The 23,716-nt window shown below is 52.4% G+C and overlaps 1 protein-coding gene across 2 annotated transcripts in view; it reads left to right on the top strand.

The window, feature by feature from the left end:
• The first annotated feature begins 1,190 nt into the window (after positions 1–1,190).
• The window catches only part of Itpk1 (inositol-tetrakisphosphate 1-kinase), a 130,570-nt gene continuing 108,044 nt past the window's right edge, over positions 1,191–23,716 (top strand). The window contains exon 1 of one of the 2 annotated variants that reach the window (XM_051196508.1): positions 1,191–1,424. In XM_051196508.1, the coding sequence (XP_051052465.1) occupies positions 1,330–1,424 (95 nt within the window). In that variant the 5' untranslated portion in view covers positions 1,191–1,329. The remainder of the gene's footprint in view (positions 1,425–23,716) is intronic. The other variant, XM_051196509.1, reaches the window with a different exon arrangement.

Genomic DNA, 23,716 nt, shown 5'->3' with positions numbered 1-23,716 from the left:
TGAAGAATTGAACCCTGGTTGTTAGATTTAGTCACAAGTGCCTTTACCATCTGAGCCATCATCACGTCAGCCCCACAGACGGGATTCTTACCATGGCCATGGTGATCTGATACCAAGGATGGCGAACTTTTCTGACTCATAACGGTTCTTGTTAAAACTGAACCAAGGTGGGTCAAGGACACTGCCCAAGGTCAGGATCTCTGACTCTAGTCCGGTCAAGGCCCATTTCTTGCATTTTCTCATCTCAGACCTTCAAAAACAATGTCTTTATTTCCAAAGTCAAGTTAAATGTCTCTCCCAACCACCAAGGGAACCCATTTTCCGTGCCTGTGTCTGGGAAGAGACTCCAGTTTCTCCTTCCTATGCCTGAAGCATTCTGATGGCTGGAATGCTGAGTACTACTACCCCATGGGCCAGGGCAGGTTCATAGAATCCAGGCACTGAGGCAGACGCCGATCTATGCCCCTTCATCTGGCAAAGAAGCCTCTCCTGAGGATGCTCCGTGCACCCTTGATGCTTCAAGTCCCAGTCCCTAATCTCCCTTGGTTACAGAGGACCCCAGAGTATGAACCTGAGACAGCTATGGAGATATTACAGGACAATTGCAACGAATTGCCTCCGGGGCAATCCCGCTGGGCTGCCAAGGAACAACGACGCCCAGTGGTTTGGCCACCCGCCAAGACATACACAAGGCGCCCACACCACGACTCCCTCACCCCGCACTCTGCACTGGCCACCATCCAGCACCCCGCCACTAGCGGCGGCGCCTTTAAGACTCAGCGGCTCCCCCTGGCGGCCGCTCGCGCTTCCTCCTTCGGGAGCTCTGCTCCAGGCCCCCGCGTGTGCGCGGCGTGTGCGCGGGCGCCGGGGCACAGAGGGAGGGGGACGAGGCGGCGCGCACCCCGCGGGGTCCACGCGCGGCGTGGGGGAAGCTGGCGCCGCGGGAGGGCGCACTCCTGCTCGGGCTCGAGGCACGGGCGCGGTCACACCCGGGATCCCGGGGGCCCTCGGGCGGCACTCGGTGCTGCGGGGCGCACGTCCCAGCGCCGGCGAGCCCCCCGGGGCGGAGGGGGCGGGGCAGCGGCGGTGCGCGCCCACCCGCGGGGCCCAGCCAGTGGCGCGGCGCGCTGAGCCTCCGCCCCCGGCCGCTGCCCCGCCCCTGCCCGCCCCGCCCGCCGCCCCGCCCGGTAGGACCGCGCGCTGTAGCCCGCTCCGCGTCCCCGCCGCCGGAGGAGGTGCCCGCACGCTCGCGGCGCGCGCCGGCCCCACACGCTCGGCCTGTGGGCGATTTCCTCCGGACCCAGGCTCCCCGGGCCGAGGAGGAAGAAGATGCAGACCTTCCTGAAAGGGAAGAGAGTTGGCTACTGGCTGAGCGAGAAGAAAGTCAAGAAGCTCAATTTCCAGGCCTTCGCGGAGCTGTGCAGGTGAGGAGGGACGCGGTTCGGGGACCCCCCCGCCATCGGAGCCCGGCTGCCCTCGGCGGGCTCGGGGCAGACGGCGGTGACCCGGGGAAGGAGCGGCTCGCGCGGAGGCTGATTCCGAGCAGCCGGGTGGCCGCGGGGGGCCGCGGGCTGTGTCCGAGGGGAGCGTGGCTGCTGTGGGCGATGGGCTCGCATCGCGACTCTCAGGTGCACCGGGGTCGTGCAGAGAGATCCCGGGTCGTCCAGGGCGGCGGAACCCGGGAAATCGGGGAGTCCACGCCTTCAGTCAGGGGCTTGAGGGTACTTTTTTTGGACCGCTGTGTTTTTCTTCCTCCCTTTCCTTCCCCTTAGTAGATCAGGGTACCCGCGTTTGTGTGGAGCCTACTACGTGCCTCGCGTGTGCACAGCTCCTGAAGCTGTCATTGCATATTATCAACCGGTTTAAACCCAGTTGAAATGAGTAACGATACTTGGTTTGCCTGTGTTGATTTGCTGTCTCATTAGAGCCTTGCAGTAGCCTTGCATATTAGCCAGGGGGGTGATTCTGGGCCACGTGTCCGAGAAAAGGGACACCCATCAACAGAGGTGGGGTACCTGCCTGTGATGTCAGGGCCGAGAAGTGGCAGAGCATAGAAAGTGATGGGTGGAACCGTGTAGGGTAATATTCTCTTCTGCCCTCCCCGCTGGCCACCTCATTCTCCCTGTGTTGGTGCTTCAGTGGCAGAAACCCGGGGCTTTGATAGCTCTTGTCCTAATACATTACAGAGGTGCTGGGTGCCTTGAGTCAGGTGTGCCTTGCCTCTCTGCAAAGCTGTTGGGCGCAGCCTCTTAACGAAAGCCTAAGAGAATCCAGCCCCCGAAGGCTTTTGCAAACTCGGGGTGGAAACCTTTTGTTAAGTCATGTTTCCACTTGATAGGTTTGACTTTTGAAAATGGACCGGAGGTGTATTTCCATCCCTGGTGGGTCCCCTCCTCCCCCCCGAATCGTGGAGAACTAAGCAGTTTTGCCTTTGCTTATCCCTTGGTGCACAGAGGCGAGTTGCAGCAGTCTGGGCTGGCACATAGAGGCAGGCCTGACAGCATTACCTTGTCCCTCATGGCTGTCCAAAAGCTGCTGCCCCACCGCTGGGTGGGATGGTGCCTGTCTATAAGGGGCCCTGGTTCTGCATCCCATGGTCCCCTTGTGGGTTTGGCTGAGTCTCCCAGACAGGCCTCTTAGGAGAAAGCAGGCTTTTCATGGCTGGCACAGTGATTGGTGCAGCTCAGAATTCACAAGGAAATCAAGAGGAACACAAAGACAGAGCTTTGGAAAGGCCCAGGACTTAGGGAACGCCTTTAAAAAGGACAGTTGGACATGTGTCCCATAAATAAACACACTGAAAAGGATGCCCTAGACATCAGAGAATTTTGGAGAAGCCCCTCTGACATGTTCTGGAAGTCAGTTCTGACTTGAGGGGGCCAGAGCTCCCTCTGCTGTCATATAGTTCTTAGGAAATCCCAGTTCAGTTCATCTCCTGTACCTTGTTTATTGATAGCAGGATGGGTCACCCCTTCATCTACACCTGAGGCTTGGCCATGGCCTGCCATGTTTTATTCTGGAATTAATAGGCTGTAGCAAAAACAGTTCTACATGACACTTAAGGGTTGGGTACTTACTGCCTGACCTGTAGGTTGAATAGCTCTTCTCATGGGCCTTGCTCTCATTAAAGAGGCTAGGGGGACTCAGGGCACCCCAGGGTGTCAGCCTGACTCAGGGAAATGTTCATTGAACTTTCATTTTTCAGGAAGGGCTGTAAATTCAACGTCTAGTTGCCTTCTTTGCCCAAGTATTGGCTTCAGAGAGATGGCAGAAGGTCTCTGGGCCCTTCTAGCAGCCCGGGAATCCTAATGTGCATTTTTATTAGTATAGTTTAGATGCTCAGTAGCTGAAGCTTAAGAAGGAAAAGAAAACACCAGAAAGAGTTTTTCTATTGCTTCTTTACTTTCAGGGCAGTGCCCCCTGGTGGCCAAATTTTTAACTAAACAACTGTTGAGATAATGACCCCCCCCAGCCCCCACCCCCTTTACTGTGTTTTGTTTATTGTGAATGCTGGAGTGGTCTGAGTGGCTCCGGAGACATCGGGTGAATGGGCATCGTCCTGTTCTTGACATTTAGAAGCTGGGGTGTGTGTGTGTGGTGTGGTGTGGTGTGGTGCAGCCCTTCTGTATTGATGGATGGTGAATTGTCTGTGAGTTTCCTGATGAAAAGGGCCAAGGGTGTTGGGAAATGACTTGAACTCTGTTCCAGATGTTTGGAATATTATCCGCGCTAGGAGTGCTGCTAGACTGCACTGGGATAAGTGGTTTAGTTGACTGTCCGGCCTTGTAAAAATCCTATCTCGGCCAGAAGAGATTGTCTCATCTAGTCCTTGCTTTATAGACGGGGAAGCGGGTGCCAGGGGGCAGGGTCCATACTTCTCCTTCCCTTTAAGAGCCCACAGTCCACCCTGGAGACCTTGAGATTTGCTCTGAGAGCAGAGCCTCTCCTTTCGGGCACCCCTACCTTGTTAATGTCCCAGGGTTCAGCTGCTGCTAACTCTTTCCCTTTCAAGGGTTAGCTGTGCCCTCTGTAGTGTAACATGTTCTGTTTTTCCTGAAGGGGGTGAGCAGGGCCCTTCCATAGGTAGTTGGAGCTAAATCCCGGGAGATGCTCCACCTATCTTAGGCAGGTACAAAAGCCAACCTTTCGAATACCTGTTCTGATAGGATGGGGCCTCTGACTGGCCGGCAGATGAGCTTTGGAACAACTTGTTTCCAACGGCATTGTTTATTCCCAACGTTGCCCCTCTGTGTCTTCTCCCAAGTACAGGAGTGTGCTGTGGTTGCATCCATTTACTCTTCCCACCTGACTCTGTGTCCCTAACCTAGGAGTGCCTGGGAAGCCCCCTCATCTCTCCTGTCTGTGGCTTTTTCCAAGATGTGCAGCCGAGGTTCCCCGGGCAAGTGGAGAAGAGGAGCTGGGTTAGGTCTTGGGGAGTGCTCAGCTGAAGGTAGCTGTGTGGGTCCCCTTCTTCGGCGTGTGAGTCTGTCCTTCAGCTCTCACCCTTTCCTTCTAGGAGACCATGCTGCAGGTAGTGGTGAGCCCTGTCTATCCTCACTGTCATTTTTGTTTTTGTTTGTTTTGAGACAGCGTATCACTCTCCCAGACCCTTCTAGTTTCAAACTCATGACAACGTTCCTGCCTCATCCTCCTGAATTCTGGGATTAGAAATGTGAGCCACCATACCAGCCTTCCACTGTAGATTTTAATGGGGTGCTTACGTGTGACTTAGCTTGTGCAAGCTTCCTAATAGACATGGGGAAATTGAGAACTTGGAGGGACCCTGCTACCGGTGGGAAGTCTTCCATGAGCCCAGCCTAAGTCTCTTTATTGGGGGGCAATCCTCCTTGTTTGCTAAGCAGTGCCTTTTGGGAGTCTCTTGCAGCAGGTCCAGGAGGCCCTTGACCTTGAGAAACCCAGAGGCTGTCTGGGCTAGCTCACCTTTTAGGAAATGTGTTTATGGGGACATCTCAGGCCAAGTTATCTCTCTGTCCAGCCCACCAGAGCCCTGTGTAAACAGGCTCAGACCAAGTTCTACCCACTAGGGCCCTGTGTATACAGGTCTCAGAAAGAAGCCAGGAGTGTGTGGATGCTTATGTGCACAAAGGATTTTCTGGAGTCCAGGCCAGGTATTAGGCAGTGTTTTGGAGGACAGTGGTGTTCATGGGACTTGGATTTTTTTCCCCTCTCAACACAGGGTTTCTCTGTGTAACAGCCCTGGCTGTCCTGAAACTGGCTTTGTAGGCCAGGCTGGCCTCTAACTCATAGAGATCCACCTGCCTCTGCTTCCAAGAGCGCTGGGATTAAAGGCCTGTGTCACCACTGCCCAACTGGGGCTTGGAATTTGTCATCAACAGAAACAGTCCTGGTTAGTGCTTCTAGGCCTATTCCTTAACCCTGGGCTCTAAATTCCCACCCCAACCCCTGCTTGGAGACAAAGTGTCACTATGTAGCCTAGGTTGGCCTTGAACTTGAGTTCCTTCTGTTTGGCCTCAGTGCTGCTGTTCTAGGCATTTCCAAGTGTGCCTGGCAGTCTTCGTTTGTGTTTATGCTGGAGAATTGAACCCGTGCATGATAGGCAAGCGGCGCTAAGCTACACTCCCCAACCCCATTTTATCCTTTAAAACAAGGCCATCTGGAGCTTGCTTTTTGCTGAAATAGCTTTAGTATTCTGGGCTGGAATTGTAGGAGATTCTGCAGGAGGAGAAAAGAGGATCTTTAGTGGGATTGAATGAGCTGGCCCGTGGCTGGGCTTTTTTCTGTATATTCAGTGGCTGTCTCTACCCCATGGTCTGAGAGCTGTGGCAGAGAGAAGCGTGTCGAGTCGGGTTTACTTTCCAGTAGCACGTGAAAAATGTAACCTAGCCTTGCACATAAGCTTTCCCTCCAGCTCTCAGGTGCTGACCTGCTGTAGGGGGGCAGACCTGCTGTAGGAGGGCAGACCTGCTGTAGGGGGCAGATATCCAGTCTTTGGTAAAACTGCCTAGGTTTCCAGGTCTGGCTTCACAACTGACCATCCATGTCATGCTCATTTGGCTTTGTAGATTTAGTAATCTTGGATTTGGCCATTTGCTGGTAGGGTCCGTGATACGTGCTCACTGGCCATTTTGCTAGGGGGGTGGGGTTGGTGGAATTGAACCTCAGGTCATTGGGTCAGGTCAGAGAGGGGGCCCACCCTGCCTGATGGCTGCTCCTTACCACTTAGCTCAACCTCTTAACAACCCCTGCCTTTGGCAGGTTGCTGTAGTCTCCCAGCTGGAGAATCTGAGAAAATTATGAATGCAAAGAGGAAGCCTGGTCTTTTTGGTTTTGGTCATTGGGAAGAATTCATTCTATGCTTTGTGAAAATGCCATCTTCATTAATAATCCCAGTACTATTATTAGCTAACATTTCTGATTTTCTCCTTTTTAAATATTTAGGGCCTGAGATGTAACTCAGTCTGTAGATTGCTTACCTAGCATGCAGGAGCATCTGGATTTATCTCCAGCACTGCATAAAACTGGGTGTGGTGGCACATTCGTGCTCCTGTAATCTCAGCACTCCCAAGGTGGAGGCAGGATGGCCAGAAGTTCAAGGTTGGCTACTTTAGAGTGTTTAAAGCCAGTCTGGGCTAGGTAGCCCTGGCTGACCTAGAATTTGCTTTTTAGTTCAGGCTGGTCTCAAACTTACAGAGATCTGCCTGCCTCTGCTTCCCAGTGCTGAGATTTAAAGTGTGTGCCAATATGTCTCCCCTCTCCACACGTTTTAAAATTCAGGCACATGCTGCAAGATTCAGAGGGCTCAATGTCCATAATGAAAAGCCAGCCTATCCTTACTTGGCCCTGAGTTCAGCTGCTCAGGGGACTCAGCAGTCTGTCTCCATGGTGTTGATGTGACCACAGGGTCACATGCAGACAGCCTCCATTCTTACAGGATTACAATTGCTTGGTGCATGGGGTTGTGTCTTGGAGAGATTCCACCTTGTTCCTTTGGGGCTTCTGTATGTATTGGTGTGTGTGTGTGTATGTGAGTGTGTGTATGTGTGGCTGTGTGTGTATGTGAGTGTGTGCGTGTGTATATGTGTGTGTATGTGAGTGTGTACGTGTGTGTATGTAGCTGTGTGTATGTGAGTGTGTGTATATATGTGTGTGTATGTGAGTGTGTGCGTGTGTATATGTGTGTGTATGTGAGTGTGTGCGTGTGTGTATGTAGCTGTGTGTATGTGAGTGTGTGCCTGTGTGTATGTGTCTCTGTGTGAGTGTGTGTGTATGTGAGTGAGTGTGTGTATATGTGTGTGTATGTGAGTGTGTGCGTGTGTGTATGTGGCTCTGTGTGTGTGTGTGAGTGTGTGTGAGTGTGTGTGTATATGTGTGTGTATGTGAGTGTGTGCCTGTGTGTGTGTGTGTGTGTGCGCGCGTGTGTATGTGGCTGTGTGAGTGTGTGTGTGTATGTGAGTGTGTGAGTGTGTGTATATGTGTGTGTATGTGAGTGTGTGCGTGTGTGTATGTGGCTGTGTGTGTGTGTGTGCCTGTGTGTATGTGGCTGTGTGTGTGTGTGTGTGTGAGTGTCAGAGGATGGAACATTGTTCTTCTGGGGTTGGCTTCTGCTGGCCTGGACAGTGGGTATTCCAACCCTTGTCTGATGTACATTGCTAGGTGAGTGGTGCTGGGTCAGAGGTCACGGACACTCTACTTTTTCTCACACTTCTGAAACAGCTTTACTGTCTCAGACAGTCCTGTGGCTGACAGGGTGGGAGGGTGGGAGGGGACACAACCACATGCTCAGGGCACACTGCCCGGCCAGGTGCAGGGGTGAGAAGTGTTTCTTTCTCCAGTGAGACTGAGGGGGCTGAGCGGGCACCAGACACAGCTGGGCTCATGACCCTGGGTGTCCTGTTCCTAATCATCAGGTCTGCCAGGCCCCACTGGTTTCTCTCGCCTGAACTAGCAGGTTTGGGACATTCTGCGGAGTCTCTGGTGTGGCTCCTCACTGGATGCAAGAGGGGGTTTGTTCTTGTCCCCGTCGGTAAGCTGGCTTCTGAGAGAATGCTATGGCCCATCCTTTTAGAAAGTAATGCTCTGTTTAGCAAGCAGACCCTTCACCGGAAGAGCTGTGTTGTGCAAAAAGGCCCTTCCTGGGAGCTGTGAGGGAGGGTGCAATTGTATTGGAGCAGGTCTGGCCATTCCCATTGGGCTATTTGAATTTGTCTGGGGCTTTGTCTTGCCTACTCTGAGCCTCCTCAGAAAGCAGCCTTTGTGGCCTGCATCTCCCCAGCAGGGCCTCACAGGCTGGTGTCTGGGCCCCTTATGGTGCCAAGCTGTAGCCTGTGATGCCCCTCCCCCACCCCATAGTACCCTCCCACCACCCGCTTTTAAGGTTCAGGAGGGTGGATGTGTCTCCAGACCTTTGAAGGTTTGAGAATCACCCCCCAGGAGGGTGTCCCCCTCCCCAATTCCTGCCCGAGCATCTCTGTTGCCTTCCTTAGCCACCTCCCCCCTCTCCCTCCCCCCTCCAGGCCCATGCATGCCTGGTGCCCCACCCTTTAAACTGCTCTGAGTGTCCCAGGGCACACCTAATGGACTCTGCTAAGTCACCAGTGTCCCTGGAGGGTGAATCAGAATGCACACGCCAGCAGCCTTCCCCAAGAGCTTCTGGGAGATGCCTTTCCTTTTCCACTGCATCTGCTCATCACTGCCGCCTTTATGACCCCCCCCCCCACACCCTTGGCCCCCATGGCCAGGCTTTGCATCGTGTCTGTCTCCTCTAAAGAAGTGGGCTCTGTGAAGGGAGAGATTTGGGATGCCAATCTGTACATTGCTACTCAAAGGAGTAAGAGAGGGGTCAAGGAACTGCCTTGTGCCTTTAGGAAGGAGCCTCTGCTGATGTCTGTGGCTCAGCTCCTTGTGACCCTGAAGTTCTCTGGTGAGGAGGGAAGTGCCTGCGGTGGAAGGAGGAAGGGATAGGGTAAGTCCCAGGTTAGCCTCATTCATTAGCTCAACAAATCCTGAGCCTCTGCACTGTGCTGGGTTCTGGGTTCTGCTCTTCACCTACTGGCGCCTGTGGGAAGGAGAGTGAGCCAGCACTTACGCGTGACACACACTGAAAAGTGCAATGACAGCCTGGATGTTTGTAAACTGGAGAGATTGGGCCTGGGGAGCTGAGGCCACTTAGTGCTCCCGTCAGAGAGGGAGGTGGCATTTAATGAGAAGGGGCTGAGAGCTCTCCGGCAGAGCTAGAGTGGGCATAGTCTCCTGCCTGTGAGCTGCAGACCTGGCTGTCTTGGTCACAGCTCTGAGTTCCACTTGACTGAAGGGAGCCATTTAGGAAAAGGCAGGCACCTTTGGGTATAATTGCAGGCTGGCGTCCACATCCAAAGCCTGTTCCTTGAAAATGTGATGGAGACCACGTGGTGTGGCCATGGGACCTTCCTACCATCCGAAGGACCTGCCACCATGCTCTGGGGGCTGAGGAGGGGGCACGGCCCCCTACTGTCTGCCTCAGTTCAGCCTTTGTGTTCCGGAACTCAGGAACTGTGGGTGCAGGGGTAGAATGGATGGACGAACCAACTGATGCTTCTGCTACCAACCTGTGCTTGCCCAGCCAAAGTCACTGGGTTGTTGGTGAGACACACATCAGTCTTCATCTTCATTCATCATCTCCATCCAGCCGTCTCAGAAGGTGAAGCCTCACCAGCGGGCTGGGGATCTTCTCGTGGAATGCTCTGCTGGTTCTTCTACTGGCCTCATAACAAAACTCTCACGTGTAGGCAATGCTGGATTAAGTAGGCTAAACAGGCTGGGCAGGGCGTTTCCCGATGGGCACATTGGAAGCAGAGACTGCCTGGCAGGTGGTCTATGCACATAGTCCTTGGCTGTGGCCTGATACGTGGGTCTCTGTCCCTGGTGCTTACACTAGGTCTACCATGAGCTAGAGGTCATCTGATGCCTTGCTGGAGCTCCGGTCTACGGGGAAGAGGCAAGGCAGGGTCATGAAGCAGGTTACCATGCTTTGCAAAATCCATTCTCCATACCTTTTAAGATGTTTTGCCTCTGGTTGCTGGTTTGCCTTGGAGTGAACTGGTGGGGCTGGATGGAGATGTTTCTGGGACCTGGCCTAGCCACATGCAGTACGGGATATCCAAGGAGGCTCAGGGCTTGGGGGAGCGATGAGGATGCAGCCCCAAGGTATTGTCCTCTGCAGCTTCCAGACTCTTCAGCTGACTGTGTGTGGCATTTCATGTGCTCCTAGGCCCAAGCTGGGAAGCTGGGATGGCTGGCTTGTGCCTCTAAAGGGCAGTGTTTTATCTCCTCTCTTCTCCCTTGTATATGAGTAGCTCACATTAGATCTCAGTCCTGGGATGATTGCAGGTGGGAAACCAACTCTCCCAGGTGGGTGGTGTGTCTGTGTTTGCTAGATGAGAATTTAGATTCAGGGAGAGTTGGGATTCCTCTTGGGGCCGGTTGACTCTTGAAACCACATTGCTTCCACTCTGCCAGGTCACCTCGGGTAAACATAATATCCACGCACCATCCGCTCTACTGGGTAACCAGTGTCTGAGGAAAATCAAAGGGTTGTAAGCTGATCATCCTCCGTGTGCATTTGCTGCCCCCAGAGGGTGGTGGGCGGTGGAAAGGGCCCAAGCACAGGACTTGGCCTGCTGACTGTGGTGACCCAGCATACCCTGTCTTCTCCCTGTCTCTGCTCCTGCCTCCGCGTGGCAAGCATGGCAGGTGCTTAGTGAAGGAAAGATGAGGCCTCTCCCAGGACTAGACGAGAGGCCGGAAGGCAGATAGCCAGCCCTCTCTCCTGAAGGCTTCTCTAGGGTGCTGTCACTTTTCCAGGAGGGCTGAGGTGGCAGGTGGGCACAGGGTCAGAGACCTCTTCCTTAGTTTCACTTTCATTTCTGTCTTAACACTCAGGCCCGGGCTGCTGAGGTGAGGGGACATTGGGACAAAAAACGAGCTTCCTAGGCCACTCTTTCCTCTGGAATAGATCTGGGGATGTCCTCCTTTCAAAAACACCCGTTCACTCCTGTACTTGTGCATAGAATAGGTACCCATAATTACCTTCTGCATGCTAGCCACCCCTGCCTGGAGTCTGGGCGGCCAAGGGGGTCTCACTGGATGACAGTCCCTCATCCTCTCGACCTCCCCACCCGTCTTCGGGACATGAAAAGGAGTCTCTGAAGGATGGAGCAGTTTGCTCCAGTTATAGAGTCATCAGGTGGGGATCTCAGATTCGAATCTGTCTTTGCTGACACTTCAGCGTAAAGATTTACTTAGGCTCCTGATACCCCTCATGGGATTTCCAGGGCCCCTTGCCTGTGTCCTGGGGCAAGCCTGGCTGATTGATGGTTTGGTTGTTCTTTAGGTATCCCTTTCCTTACCTTGAACCAAATTCAGCCACATGGTAGTCTGTGTTCAAGGAGGCTTGGGCACCCAGTTCCTTTAGTGGGGAAGGGACTGGGTACCCTGGCTGGTGAAGACTGATGTGGGGTGGTGAGAGAGGCCACTTCCTGCTTCTGAGTTTTGAACATCTGCAGGTACTCCAACTGGTGGGGTGTGTTTCCATCTTGGGGTGGTAGAGGTGTTGCGGGCTGCGTCTAGTTAGTGCATGGGGTCTGGAAATCTTCCTGTTAAAGCCATAGGACCTGGACCTCTTGGAAGTCATAGCAGCCCTTTACAGAGCCTTGGTTTGCTTACTGCCGTGCGGCGGCTGGATGTTCACAATGCCATCCCCTGCTTTCTGTCTCTGTGGAAGTAGGCTCAGATAGCTCCCTTTCTGTAGTTCCCTGGTTGATCCCTTCTGGGTGTGGAATTGGAATGTCAGTATTGGTGGCTCCATAGCTCCCATCCTTGGTTATACATTGCCAGAGGGTGTCAGGTACTGATTCACCTATACCCCTATACCCACTCTGGTCAGGGTGCTGGCTCTGCCAAGGAGTCCTGCCAATAGTATGGCTGTCCTGTGGCCCAAGTGTGGTAAGTGCTCTGTCCTTTTTTTTTTTGAGATGGGGTTTCTCTGTATAGCTTTGGAGCATGTCCTGGAACTAGCTCTTGTAGACCAGCCTGGTCTTGAACTCACAGACTTCTGCCTGCCTTTGCCTCCTGAGTGCTGGGATTAAAGGTGTGCATCACCACCGCCAGGCTAAGTGCTCTGTCTTAAACTCTGGTTCTCGGTAGGTCCTAGTGTCCTTACCCACCATGCCCTGAGTTCTTGTGTGTCGAAGCCAGGAGACCTACTCTTCATTGTCTAACTGCTATTCATGTTCCTTCTGAGGACCAGTTTTGGGGACCTTATCCACTGAAGCTAGGGTTTGGGAAACTTTACAAAGATCTCCTAACCTGGCAGACTCGGGAATACTTCTTTCAGGGTAGTCCCTGGGCCTCAGAACGGTGGCTGGGGGATTACTCGGCATGTACTTTGGGACTGATGGAGCCAGTGAGGGCATCTTATTGCCAGGCTCGGCCAGTTGGAAGTGTCAGACTCAAGTTAGCCTCAGAAGGTTGCTGCTTCCTGGAGCTCCAGCTCTAGTATCCCTGGAAGGAAGGGAAGATGGGACATGATAGGACTGTACCCTAGAGGCATCTCGGCCAGATTCCTGTCAGAGCAGGTATCAGCGGGCAGCTTGCCCCTGGGGGATTGCAGACCCAATGGCCCTCCTCGATAGGTGACTGACTCAGCTGTGTTCAGTCTTCGCTGGCCCTTCATTTCCTCCCTGGTTGAAGTTGCTCTTGGTTCCTGTGCATTAGAGGTATTTAGCACGTATAGACTTCCCTCCTTTCCCCTGCAGGCCAGAGGCTAGCTAGCTCCGGGACTTGCTGCCTCTCAGTCACCTGCAGGGTGAAGGTTGGAGGTTCGAGGTGTAGCAATATGGTTTAGAATCTTTGAGTTATAAATAAAGCTCTTGGCAGGTGCAAGCTCATAGGCCTTGCAGGCCTGTGTAGTGGATGTTTGCCTTTATAGCTCTGGAGCCCTCAATCATCCCTCCTTTGACCTGAACAGTGCTCAGTCGGGGTAAGTTCTGGTCTTGGCCATTGCTGGTGGATGCCCTGCCATTGATGAGATATTTTTGTTGATGTCCCCAGGATGAGTGGTACCCCTTGTCATAATCTAGTGGTCTTTCTTTTGGCCTTGCTGGGAATTCTTTGAATTTTTGGGTGTCTCATGGGTGGGAAGGGTTGGTTGGGTTGGTGTCCCTTCACCTGAGGCAACCGTTTGGGATGTGGCCATTTCTGTGGGTGCCTTGAACCAACAAGTGTGATGAGTAGTTGGCATGGGGCGATTGGTCTAAGGAACAAGTTGATTGTATGGCCAGTCCTGCAGGCCGAAGGGACTGGGTTCTGACAGAAACCTGGGCACTACCTGGGTTCTGTGGTAAGGGAGATGGACGTGCTGGCTCTCTTGGTACTTGATGCATGGAGAATCTGTCTTTAGGGATAGGTGAATCCAGGGCCTCAAGTGACGGTCTTTGCTACCTGTCATCTGTCTGTCCTGCTGTGATCTAGCTGGTTTACTCTCAGGCCCATGTGGTGTGAGGTGATCCTCACAGCTGGCTTCTAGTCTGTACAGAGAGTTGGACTGAGTTCCTTAATGTGTTTCCTCATTTGTTCTATGTCACAACCCTGTGAAGGCCGTGTTTTCAGTACCCTAGTTTCCTCACTGAACTTGCCTGGGGTCACTCAGCTTGTGGGTGTTAGGTGGCTCAGAGTTGGCCTTGCCAGCTCTAGGCCCCCACTGGGTCCTCAGGCCCAGGTTCGTAGGGATGGGGATTCATTGTGACCTGTCGTCCTAAACCACATCCTGTTTCTGAACCAGGGTTTCATCTAGGGAGTGATGTGTGCTGGGGGTTGGGGATGGGCCATTCCCACCACAAGGTCCCAATGGTAATAGGGTAGACCCCCAAGGAAGCTGCTCTTTCTAGAGGCGGTGGGATGAGGTAGCAGCCGGGTGGTGGAAGGGCCTCTCTGTATCTGGGCTTCGGTTGCCAGCCACATGAGGGCAAGGACTACTATATATCATCTTTCAGGTCTGGAGACTGTAGAAGACCTTGGATGGGGGCCCGAGATTTCACACACACACACTGTCTAGAGCCAGGATACTGTTCCTAAGAGGAGAGAGGTGAGCGCCCTATAAGTCAGAGCCCAAAGCAGGGCCTCGGTACTGGATACCTTTGTCTTTTAAATAAGCCTGTAGATAATTTTAAATAAGTTCTAGTTGGTTCCTATGGTCAGTCTTACACAGATGTGTCCAAGGAGCTAGGGTCTGAAGGCTGGTGGGTGGACATCTTTGGAGAAAGGCCAGTAGGTACCCTGCCACACTCACAGGGTCTGGGGGAGGCTTCCCAACGCCTCAGAGTGAAGGATGGGTTTGCTGTGCGGACCTTGGGATATTGACACTGAAGTGTTTTGGAGGGAAACGGTCCATGTGCTCTGTAAACACATCGGCCTGTTGCCATTTGGCTGTGCTCTGCTTGGGGAGAGTTGAGCTGTCTATTTGCCAGGATCCCTGAGGATCCTGTGAGCCAGGAGCAGCTGTGACCAATCAATTGGGTCATTGGATCCAGAGGGATTGCTAGTCTAAAGGGGGACATTGACCCGTCGGGGCCTCAGCTCCAAGGATGTGTCAAGCCAGGTCCTGGCATCTCACTACTGAGCAAGTCCTGCAGGAGCTGTAGGAGGCCCCTATGGGAATACTTCCACCTGGAAAAGTGGATGCAGTGGTCACCAGGATGCTGCAGGCCACCGAAGTTACCATCTTCTCCCCCGAGGACCCCATGCAGAGTGGGCAGGTGACGGGGATGGGGGTGGTGGTTGGTTAGGGTTTGAGGCCTCATGGTCCTTCCTGGAGTCAGTGGAAGAGGAGACCTGTTTGGAGCCCTTCCCTAGGCTTGCTGAACCTCTGTCAACTGCGTGTGCTGGGTGGCCCAGATTCCCAGGTGTGGACCTTTGCAGTAGCAGCCAGCTTGCATAGCTGGGTGGAGGATGTGTCCACCGTGAGGAATCCTCTTGGGCCTTGAGCTGCCCAGGGAAGCAGAAACCGGGGTCAGGGCTCAGCCCACTGTGAATTTGGCTGGGTGGGGGATGTTACAGGTTTTCTGAGGATCCAGCTAAAGGTCCAGGGAAGTGAGTGTGCCTTCCTGCTTCTGCTTAGCTGTGGGGCTTCCTGCTGTCAGGCTGGATGTCTAGAGAACCTCAGGGCAGGGACAGCCACGGGAGGTCATGAACAGGGTCTCTGGTAGATCAGCTGAGGAGAAGTCAGTCAGAGCTCTGGAAACTGAAACCAGGCTCGGTAAGTCGGTGACTTGACCCATGCAATTCTGAGAAGCCTCTGGGGCCTGGCTCAGGTGGACTGTGAAAGATACCAAACCACTTTGGTTAAAAGGTCATACCCCCCCCATAAAAAAGGTCATACCCCAAGAGAAAAGAGAGAGGTGGTGGGGGACGAAGACACACTAACGAGCAACCAGAAGTTGGGTATGGTAGACCATGCAGTAACCCTGGCACAGGGGAGGTTGAAGAAGCAAGAGGATCTCCAGTTCAAGACCAGCCTAGACAATACAGTGAGATCCTGTGTCATATGGGAGAAAAAAAAAATAAAAGCGAGAGAGAGAGAGAGAGAGAGAGAGAGAGAGAGAAAGTACCCATGCCCCCAAATCAAATGTCACCAAGGTCTTGTGGGTAAAGTGGGTCCCCTTACACACCAAGCTAGTTCTCAGAGGCAGTTGTGTTGCCATTTGTGTGTATTTGTGTGTTCTCAGACCTGTTCCATGTTTTTTATAAGCAAACATGAGCATGGACACACTTGCATTCTTACAGGCACCTGAGGCTCTTCAACACTTTTTCCTCTGTCTTCTCTGACTTTGAATCATCAGCTTTAGGAAATAACTCCAGAAGATAGGCTACCCTTGCTATTATTCTTGGGCAACACTGGGCTTGTACGTGCTCTTGTCAGGCTCCTTCGGAGGCTAGACCTCCCCCAGGGCCCACGGTGACCCTTTCCCCTTATTTTAGTCAGCTGTGGCTCCTGTGTAACAAATACCTTAGCCTAGTGGGTTGGAATATATCCATTTGTCCTGCTTGGAGACTAGGAGTGCAGGGAAGGCTTGTAGACCTGGTGAAGGCTTTCTTCCTAGCGCATGGGCTTTCCAGGTGCTTCCTCGGGTGTCAGTGAGGGAGGACAAACCGATGTCTCTCTATAAGGGCGCTAATCCCATGTGGGAGCCCTGTCCTTATGATCTCATCTAAACCCAATGACGTCCCTAAGACCTATCTCCAGATAATGTCTTGTTGAGGAATAAAACTCCAACTTGTGAGTTTTCTTGGAAGGACACCACCTCTTCACCCTGCAGAGGGGCTCCACAGCCTGAGTCACCGTCCTCCCTTATCAGGCTGGGAGGTGCTTCAGGGTCTGGCCTTCACATCAGATCCTGTACAGGAGGCAGGCTGTCAAGTGTGCTAAAGCCCGGCCAGCATCTAGGGTGTGACCAGGTGGGAGCTCTGTAAAGTGGGTTCAGCTTCCACCTTGGGGCAGTAGGGGATGAGAGGAGCCCGCCAAGCTGATGGAGGTGGATTCTAGCTCAGTGAATGGTATGATTCTGATTTATTCTCATCTAAACTACCCCCCCCCACCCAGCTGATTGTTATTGCCCATCTCAAAACTGGTCTAGGGCAGATGGCTAGTGTGGCCCTTAAGCAGGAAGGGCTGATCTTGGGCCATGTCCCTGTCCTGTCTTATGTCAGTCAGGGTGGGGAGTTGAGGCCTGCGGATGGCAGAGAAGGGCCCTGGAGGGACCGCGTGTGGTTGGTGAAGACCCAGCAAGGCTGACTTCCTTAGCGCCCTTCCCCCTTTGGGTTTCCTCCTCCCCACCCAGATCCCATTTGCTTGTGAGAAGGGCCCCAGCAGAAGGAGACAGACGGGTGTCATCCCCTCTCTGAAATCAGCCCTCTGCAGAGAGCATCAAACCAAAATCTGAAGCGACTTCTGCCACAGGCCTGCCCACACTTCTGTCTTGTGGGTTCTCTTCCTTTCCACGTGCTTGCCGTAGACTCCAAGCTGTTGTGCATGTAACAGTTTGGCTTCTGATTTCTACATCTGGCATTGTAGTGTAAACAGAGTTCATATTTATACTTTATACTGTCTTCAGCCCTGTTTCCCCCCACGCGCACACACACCTCACCCCCTCCCCCTCCCCCTCCCCCCCTCTCTCTTTTTGGTGTTCCTGCTGGCCCGTTAAGCACACAGGCTCTGTGAGTGTCTTGGTGATCAGAAATCTAACGGTCTCCCACTGAGCTATGGCCCCAGTCCCATAGAATGGTCTTTTAAAAATTTTATTTTGGGGGCCAGGCTAGTAGTGCACACCTTTGACCCCAGCACTCAGGAGGCAGAGGCAGAGGCAGGTGGATCTCTGGGAGTTCCAGCCTGATCTACATGGTGAATTCCAGGCTAGCTAGGGCCACAGAGTGAGACCCTATCTCTAAACCAAACAAAAATCAACTAAACAAACACACGTTTTATTTTGATCAATTTTTATTGTAAACATTTCTGGCATAAACAATGGAAAGATTAATAAAGTCAGCACCGTCCCCCACTCTCTCTCCTCAGTTCCTACCAAGTACTAACGTATGCCTGTTTTTATTTTATTGCCCTGGTATATTTGAAGCGAATCGTGACAACTAATTTCACGTGTAAATATTTTTTTTTTTGTGAGAAAGTATAAAAAAAACTTACTGAAGAATAAAACACAATAGGGAATGGCTATTTCTAGTTGTTTATAGAATGGATCTACTTATTGCCTATGTTATGCTTTATTGAGCTGTAATCTTATTATTGCATTTTTAGAGGATTCTTTCAGTTTTCTTGCCGGGGTAGATAACACCACATGTACATTACTATAAATGTAAATGTCTTCCTTCCTTTTCTGATTCCTCTTAATTAATTAAAAAACAAAACAAAAACAAAAGTATTGCCAAGTGGTGGTGGCACCCTCCTTTAACCCAGTACTCAGGAAGCAGAAGCAGGGTAGGGTAGCTCTGAGGTTGAGGCCAGTCTGATCTATAGAAAAAGTTCCATGATAGCCAGGGCTACACAGAGAAACCCGTATCAAAGTGTGTGTGTGGGGGGGGGCAGTTTATTTTGTTTTCAATTATGTGTATGTATTTGTCAGAGTGTGGTTGTGCCCACATGAATACAGGTGTCCGTGGAGGTCAGATTCGTGAAGTCTCCCCTGGAGCTGCAGGTGGTTGGGAATCTGCCTTCATGAGCTTTAATCTGTGGGGGGCAGAGAACAAGTGTGTCAAGTAGGAAGTGGACAGCGGAGACAGGAGTCTCCATCAGTCTCCATCCCAGTCAAGGGAGGCTTTCCCAAAGGCCAGAGTCCTGGCTGTTCTCTGAGCAGCGGAAGAGAAATTAGCTTCAGAAAGGCCGGATGGGGCGTCCCAGGCATCAAATGAGTTCAAAAGCCCCGAGATATGTCAGGGGGGCTGGGAGCTCACGTCGGGGGATGAGGTGATGTGGGTAGAGAAGATCTGTGAGAGGGAGGGCCCTGGAAAGGCTGGCAGGGGTCAGTGTTTAGATTTCAGACCATGGCGTACCTGAAGGGCAGAACTGCGAACCCTGTGAAGCTGTTCATGGCCTCAGGTGCCTAGGCCCTGTGTGCATGGCATCCCTGGAGAGTACGTGTCAAGCGGGGGATGGTGTCCTGGATCAGGACTCTTTCTTTAAATGGGTGGAAATGTCCTCCGGGCTCTCAAAGCCCTGGGTCCAGCAGGTTTCAGTTCTAGATCTTCTTCCTACAAAAGATGTTTGGCTGCGGAACAGGAGAGGAGGGACCTAGGTCGACACTAACACAAAGTTGTGGATTGCGGCACATCACCGAGTTTCCCCAAGCCGCAGTTTCTACATCTGCAGCACTGGAAAAAAAACCCTTTTGTGATGATTCACCACGACCAAGGCAGCTCTTCTGAACTTAGCCCTAAGTTTTGCAGTTTTCATGAAGCTGTTGTGAATGAGTTCCCCACCCTGTTTCTTTCTTGGCAAGTTCATTATTGGTATGTTGGAAAGCTACCGATTTTCCGTGTTTTGAATGTCTGCCCTTACTTTGATGAAATATGTGTCAGACGCATGAACCCTTTGGTGGAATTACCAGGATCTTTTAAAACAGGGTCACGTTGTCCACAAACAGTGTGGTTCTGTGACTTCTTTCTCCTTTACATCCATTTGTTTGTGAGCGCCATACCGAATAGCCTCGATGTGAGAGGGTAGAGAGGGTAAATGGCAATACTTTCAGGTTTCCCCCACTAACACAAAGGTGACTATAGGGTTGTCAGTGTATCTTTACGAGGCTCAGCTATGGCCTTTTTTGGTTCTAGTTTCTTGTGGGCTTTCATCGGATATTGAGCTTTGCCAAAGCCTTCTCTGTGTCTGTTGAGATGACTATGTGATTTATGTCCTTAAATCTATTTATCTCTCTGAGACAGGATTTCACTATATGTTCAGACTGGCCTTGAACTCATGGTGACCCGCCCTCCTCAGCCTCCTGAGTGATAGAATTATAGGCCTGTGCCATAATGCCAGGCATTAATAAGTTCTTGAATATGATTTGCAAGAAGCTTATTGAGGATTTTTGCATAGGCATTCCTTAGGGATGTTAATTAATCTATAGTTTTCTATTTTTTGCTGTGTCTTTACCTGGTTTTGGTTTCAGGGTGGTAGTGGCTCCATAACTGAGCTCCATAGAGTTCCTTCCCTTTCTATTTCGTTGAACAGTTTGAACGGTATTGGGGTTAGCTTGTGGTCATGAAGTCCTACCCCAGCTGAGGAGCTATTGGTAATTGGTAGTTGTGGGAAGAAGGAGAGTTAGTTTTCTTTAAGGGTGTCTTACTTGGTAGGTCAAATATACTTCAGTAGATAGCCACATATCTAAGAAGAATACATAGCCAGGACTAGCTGAATACAGTTGGGTGGGTCTGGAATGGGGCAGATCTGGGAGGAGCTGGAGGAGGGGCATGAGTATGACCAAAACACAATGAATGAAACTCTCAAAGAATTTCTAGTGATTTACAGTGTGTGCATGTGTGCAGTGCCCCACTCCTGGTACCAACTTTTGTCTTAGTTATTGTTCTGTTGCTGTGAAGCATTTAATTGTAGGCTGTAGTGAGATATCCACCCCACCCACACCTATCTGTTGCACCGCCATACCCGTTTGGGTGTGGTCACAGGTGCAGATGTGACAAGGTAGGCTGGTCTGGGGTCCTGGGCCCCAGCTCTCTCACTTGGTTCTGGTTGGGTGACAGAGAGCAGCCTGGGTGTGGATCCTTGGAGCAGAAACTTTCGGGTTATTGGTTTCTCGTGTAAGTGACTTCTCTCAGAATAAAATATATAGCCCATATTTTATCCTCACATCTTAATCTGCGCATCATTAGTGGGTTTGCTTACAGTTTCAGAGGCATAGTCCATTATCATCGTGATGGAGAGCATGGCAGGCATGCAGGCAGACCTGGTGCTGGAGGAAGAAGCAGCTATGAGTTCTCCATCCTCATCTTCAGGCAGTGTGTCAGTCCTCATTCAGCCTCCATCAGGGGCTTGAGCTAGCTACCGCGGGCATACCCATTTTCAGGTGGAGAGACTGAGGCGGAGAGCACAACCTGGCTGTACGAGGCAGGTGTTGGTGAGGCTGACCTCTTATGGTCTGGCTGCTGGTAGCATTTAAGCCTGTGAGGAGGGGACAGGGGGGAGGAAGGAAGGACGCCGGGTGCCTTAGGAAAGGCCCTGAGCTGGACTGTGCTTCTTCTCAAGCTGCTGCTTTCCCTGGACCACTGGAAGCACTGGTGTGGGTGCCACCTGGCCCTGGCGCCTTCACTGGCTCCGTTCCTTCTGCCTGCAGGGTGGGGCTTGGGCTGCTGGTAAAACATTTGCTGGGCCGACGCTGTAATCACTCTGCAAGGACACTTGCAATTATATCTGCATTTGGGAAGCTAATTTTCAAGAGCGGTTTTTTTTTTTCCTTCCTAATTATGTGCAATCAGCCAACCAGTACTCTTGGGATCCTCTATCCCTCAGCTGAGTGGCACCTGCTTTTCTCTTCCTGCTTTCCCTTCTAGTTCCGGACTGCCAGGGTACCACAGCGAGTCCTTTTTCACAGAGACAGAGATGAGAGACAGAAGTAGGAGAATGGGTCTGGACACTGGCATGGCTCCAGGTTGGAGGCTGGCATCTGTCTTCACCAGGACGCAGGTTGGTGGCAGGTGACTTCTCAGTTCAATGAGTTTAAGTCATAGGCGAATTCCTGGATTCACTCAGTCTAGCCATAAAAGGACCGGCCTCTAATGCCTCCGATTGTCACTTCTGTCCTTCCCTACGGTGGCCCAGCCCCTGGGGATCTTTTCCCAAGTTGAGACTCTGCTAACACCAGCTCTCTCCTACTTCAGGGCCTGGCAGGCTCTTTCCTTCTCCCTCCACCACTGGGTCCTCCTAGTTTTGGAACCTGGTGCAGCCCCCCTCCCCCCAGTGTCTCACGGTCCTACCCTCTACTTACTTCAGGACAGGAACCTTTTCTGCTGTTTTCACTGTTAGGTTCCATTGGTGAAACTACCTGGTATCTAGTCAGTCTTCAGAAGCAGGGAAAACGGGATAAATGAGCAGGGCGGTGGTGGCACACACACACACACACACACACACTTAATCCTAGCACTTGGGGGGCCGAGGCTGATCTCTGAGTTCCAGACTCCCTACTCCTGCACCCTTTGAGTTACCCATCCTGGGAGAGGATTTAATGGTAGATTATAGTAGAGGGGTGTGTCTGGCGTTGGGGTGAAATGTGGGCAGGTGGGCAGTGTGTGTGGACCGTGGGTGGGAGGTGACATGTGTTAGGGGCCTCGGTGCCAGGTAGTAATAGAAGCTGCATGACGGGGCAGGACGGGGAGGCGAGTCATGCTTCTGGAGTAAAAGGTCACTGGCGGGAGGGTGGGCACGGGGCCCTGTCTGCTGGCCCATAGCACACAGGTCTGTGCCCTTTGCCCATGTTGCACTGACGCTTGGCAGGGGTCCCTTCTTCTCTTCTCGTTGGAGTAAGATATTCCTGTTTTTGTCATTTCTGCACAGGGCCCTGGCTCTGGGCATTGGTGTGTTGGCTGCTGTGACCCCCGCGTGGGGCTTGGAGGGATGTTGCCATGACTCCCAGCTGCAGAGCCTGGCAGGGCATGAACACTGGGAAGGAAGGGGGCGGGGCCTGTGCCTGCCTGCTGGGAGCTAAGTGGCTCTGGGCAGCGGGTCCTCTGAGGTGTCCGGGGTCCTCTGAGGAGTCCGGGGTCCTCTGAGGAGTCCGGGGTCCTCTGAGGAGTCCGGGGTCCTCTGAGGAGTCCGGGGTCCTCTGAGGAGTCCGGGGTCCTCTGAGGTGTCCGGGGTCCTCTGAGGTGTCCGGGGTCCTCTGAGGAGTCCGGGGTCCTCTGAGGTATCCGGGCTCACTCTTACCTCTTCCAGGAGCCTTCCCTCCTGTGCCGCAGTCCCGCGATGCAGCAGATGCAGAACCTGTGGAGGCTGGGAGACACTCCAGATTTTCACCTGTCCCTTGCTTCAGTCTGCTCTCCTGACCGTAGGCATCTAGGGCCTGCTTGAATTCCTCTCTGCACCGGGCTGTCACCTCTTACCCCCGACAGTCCTTTGCTCTGAGAACCAACCACTTCTTTTATGGCTTTGTAGATATCTGATTTATCTTCCCTTTTCTTTCATAGGAGCCCCCCCCCCCCCCCCCCCTTGAGACAGGGTTTCTCTGAAGCTTTGGAGCCTGTCCTGGAACTCCCTCAGTAGAACAGGCTGGTCTCGAGCTCACAGAGAATCCGCCTGTCTCTGCCTTAAGTGCTGGGATTAAAGGTATGTGCCACCACTACCCAGCAAAGGTTCCTTTTCTTAGAAGGTTCCAGAAGCCTTGTGCTAAGGGACGACCAAGAGGCCCCAAGTCTATCCTAATTCTGGACCTGTGGTGCCATAGGGCTGTCCAGGCTCTATACTCCAGATGTCTGAGGCCAATCACACCTTCGGGAGTGTCTTCTGTGCTCTTGACTTTTAGTCAGGGTTGTTCCTCAAGTGTGGAAAACTCTGCTCCTTGAGGATTTTAGCCAGGCTTGGGGTAGGGGTGGGCTGAGAGACTAGAGGCAGCTCTGTTCAGAACGCTTCTTTCAAATATCCCCGAGGTCTCCTAGCCACACACAGCCAGGCACACAGCCCCATACAGACCACAGTACCTGCTTGTGAATTAAGGAGGCCCTTGCTGAGAAACAGTCCTGAATTTACAGCATGGCTTTGCTCTCTGCCTGCTCTCAGCCTTTGGCAAGAGTGTTAATGACTCTGAGTTTGTCACCTGAGTGTGTATCAGTCCCATGCAGCAGGGGAGTCGCTTAAGCATTGCATGACCAGTGCACACACAGACAGGCACCTCCAGTTAAGCATTGCATGACCAATGCACTCACAGGCAGGCACCTCCAGTTAAGCATTGCATGACCAATGCACTCACAGACAGGCACCTCCAGTTAAGCATTGCATGACCAATGCACTCACAGGCAGGCACCTCCAGTTAAGCATTGCATGACCAATGCACTCACAGGCAGGCACCTCCAGTTAAGCATTGCATGACCAATGCACTCACAGGCAGGCACCTCCAGTTAAGCATTGCATGACCAATGCACTCACAGGCAGGCACCTCCAGCTTTCCTCTCCCTTGTCCCTTCTCTCATCTGGCTT

Source organism: Phodopus roborovskii, unplaced genomic scaffold (assembly GCF_943737965.1).
Source record: "Phodopus roborovskii unplaced genomic scaffold, PHOROB, whole genome shotgun sequence".
Classification (NCBI taxonomy): Eukaryota; Metazoa; Chordata; class Mammalia; order Rodentia; family Cricetidae; genus Phodopus; species Phodopus roborovskii.
The sequence above is the reverse complement of the archived record's forward strand: the minus strand, read 5'-3'. Positions and strand labels throughout refer to the sequence as shown.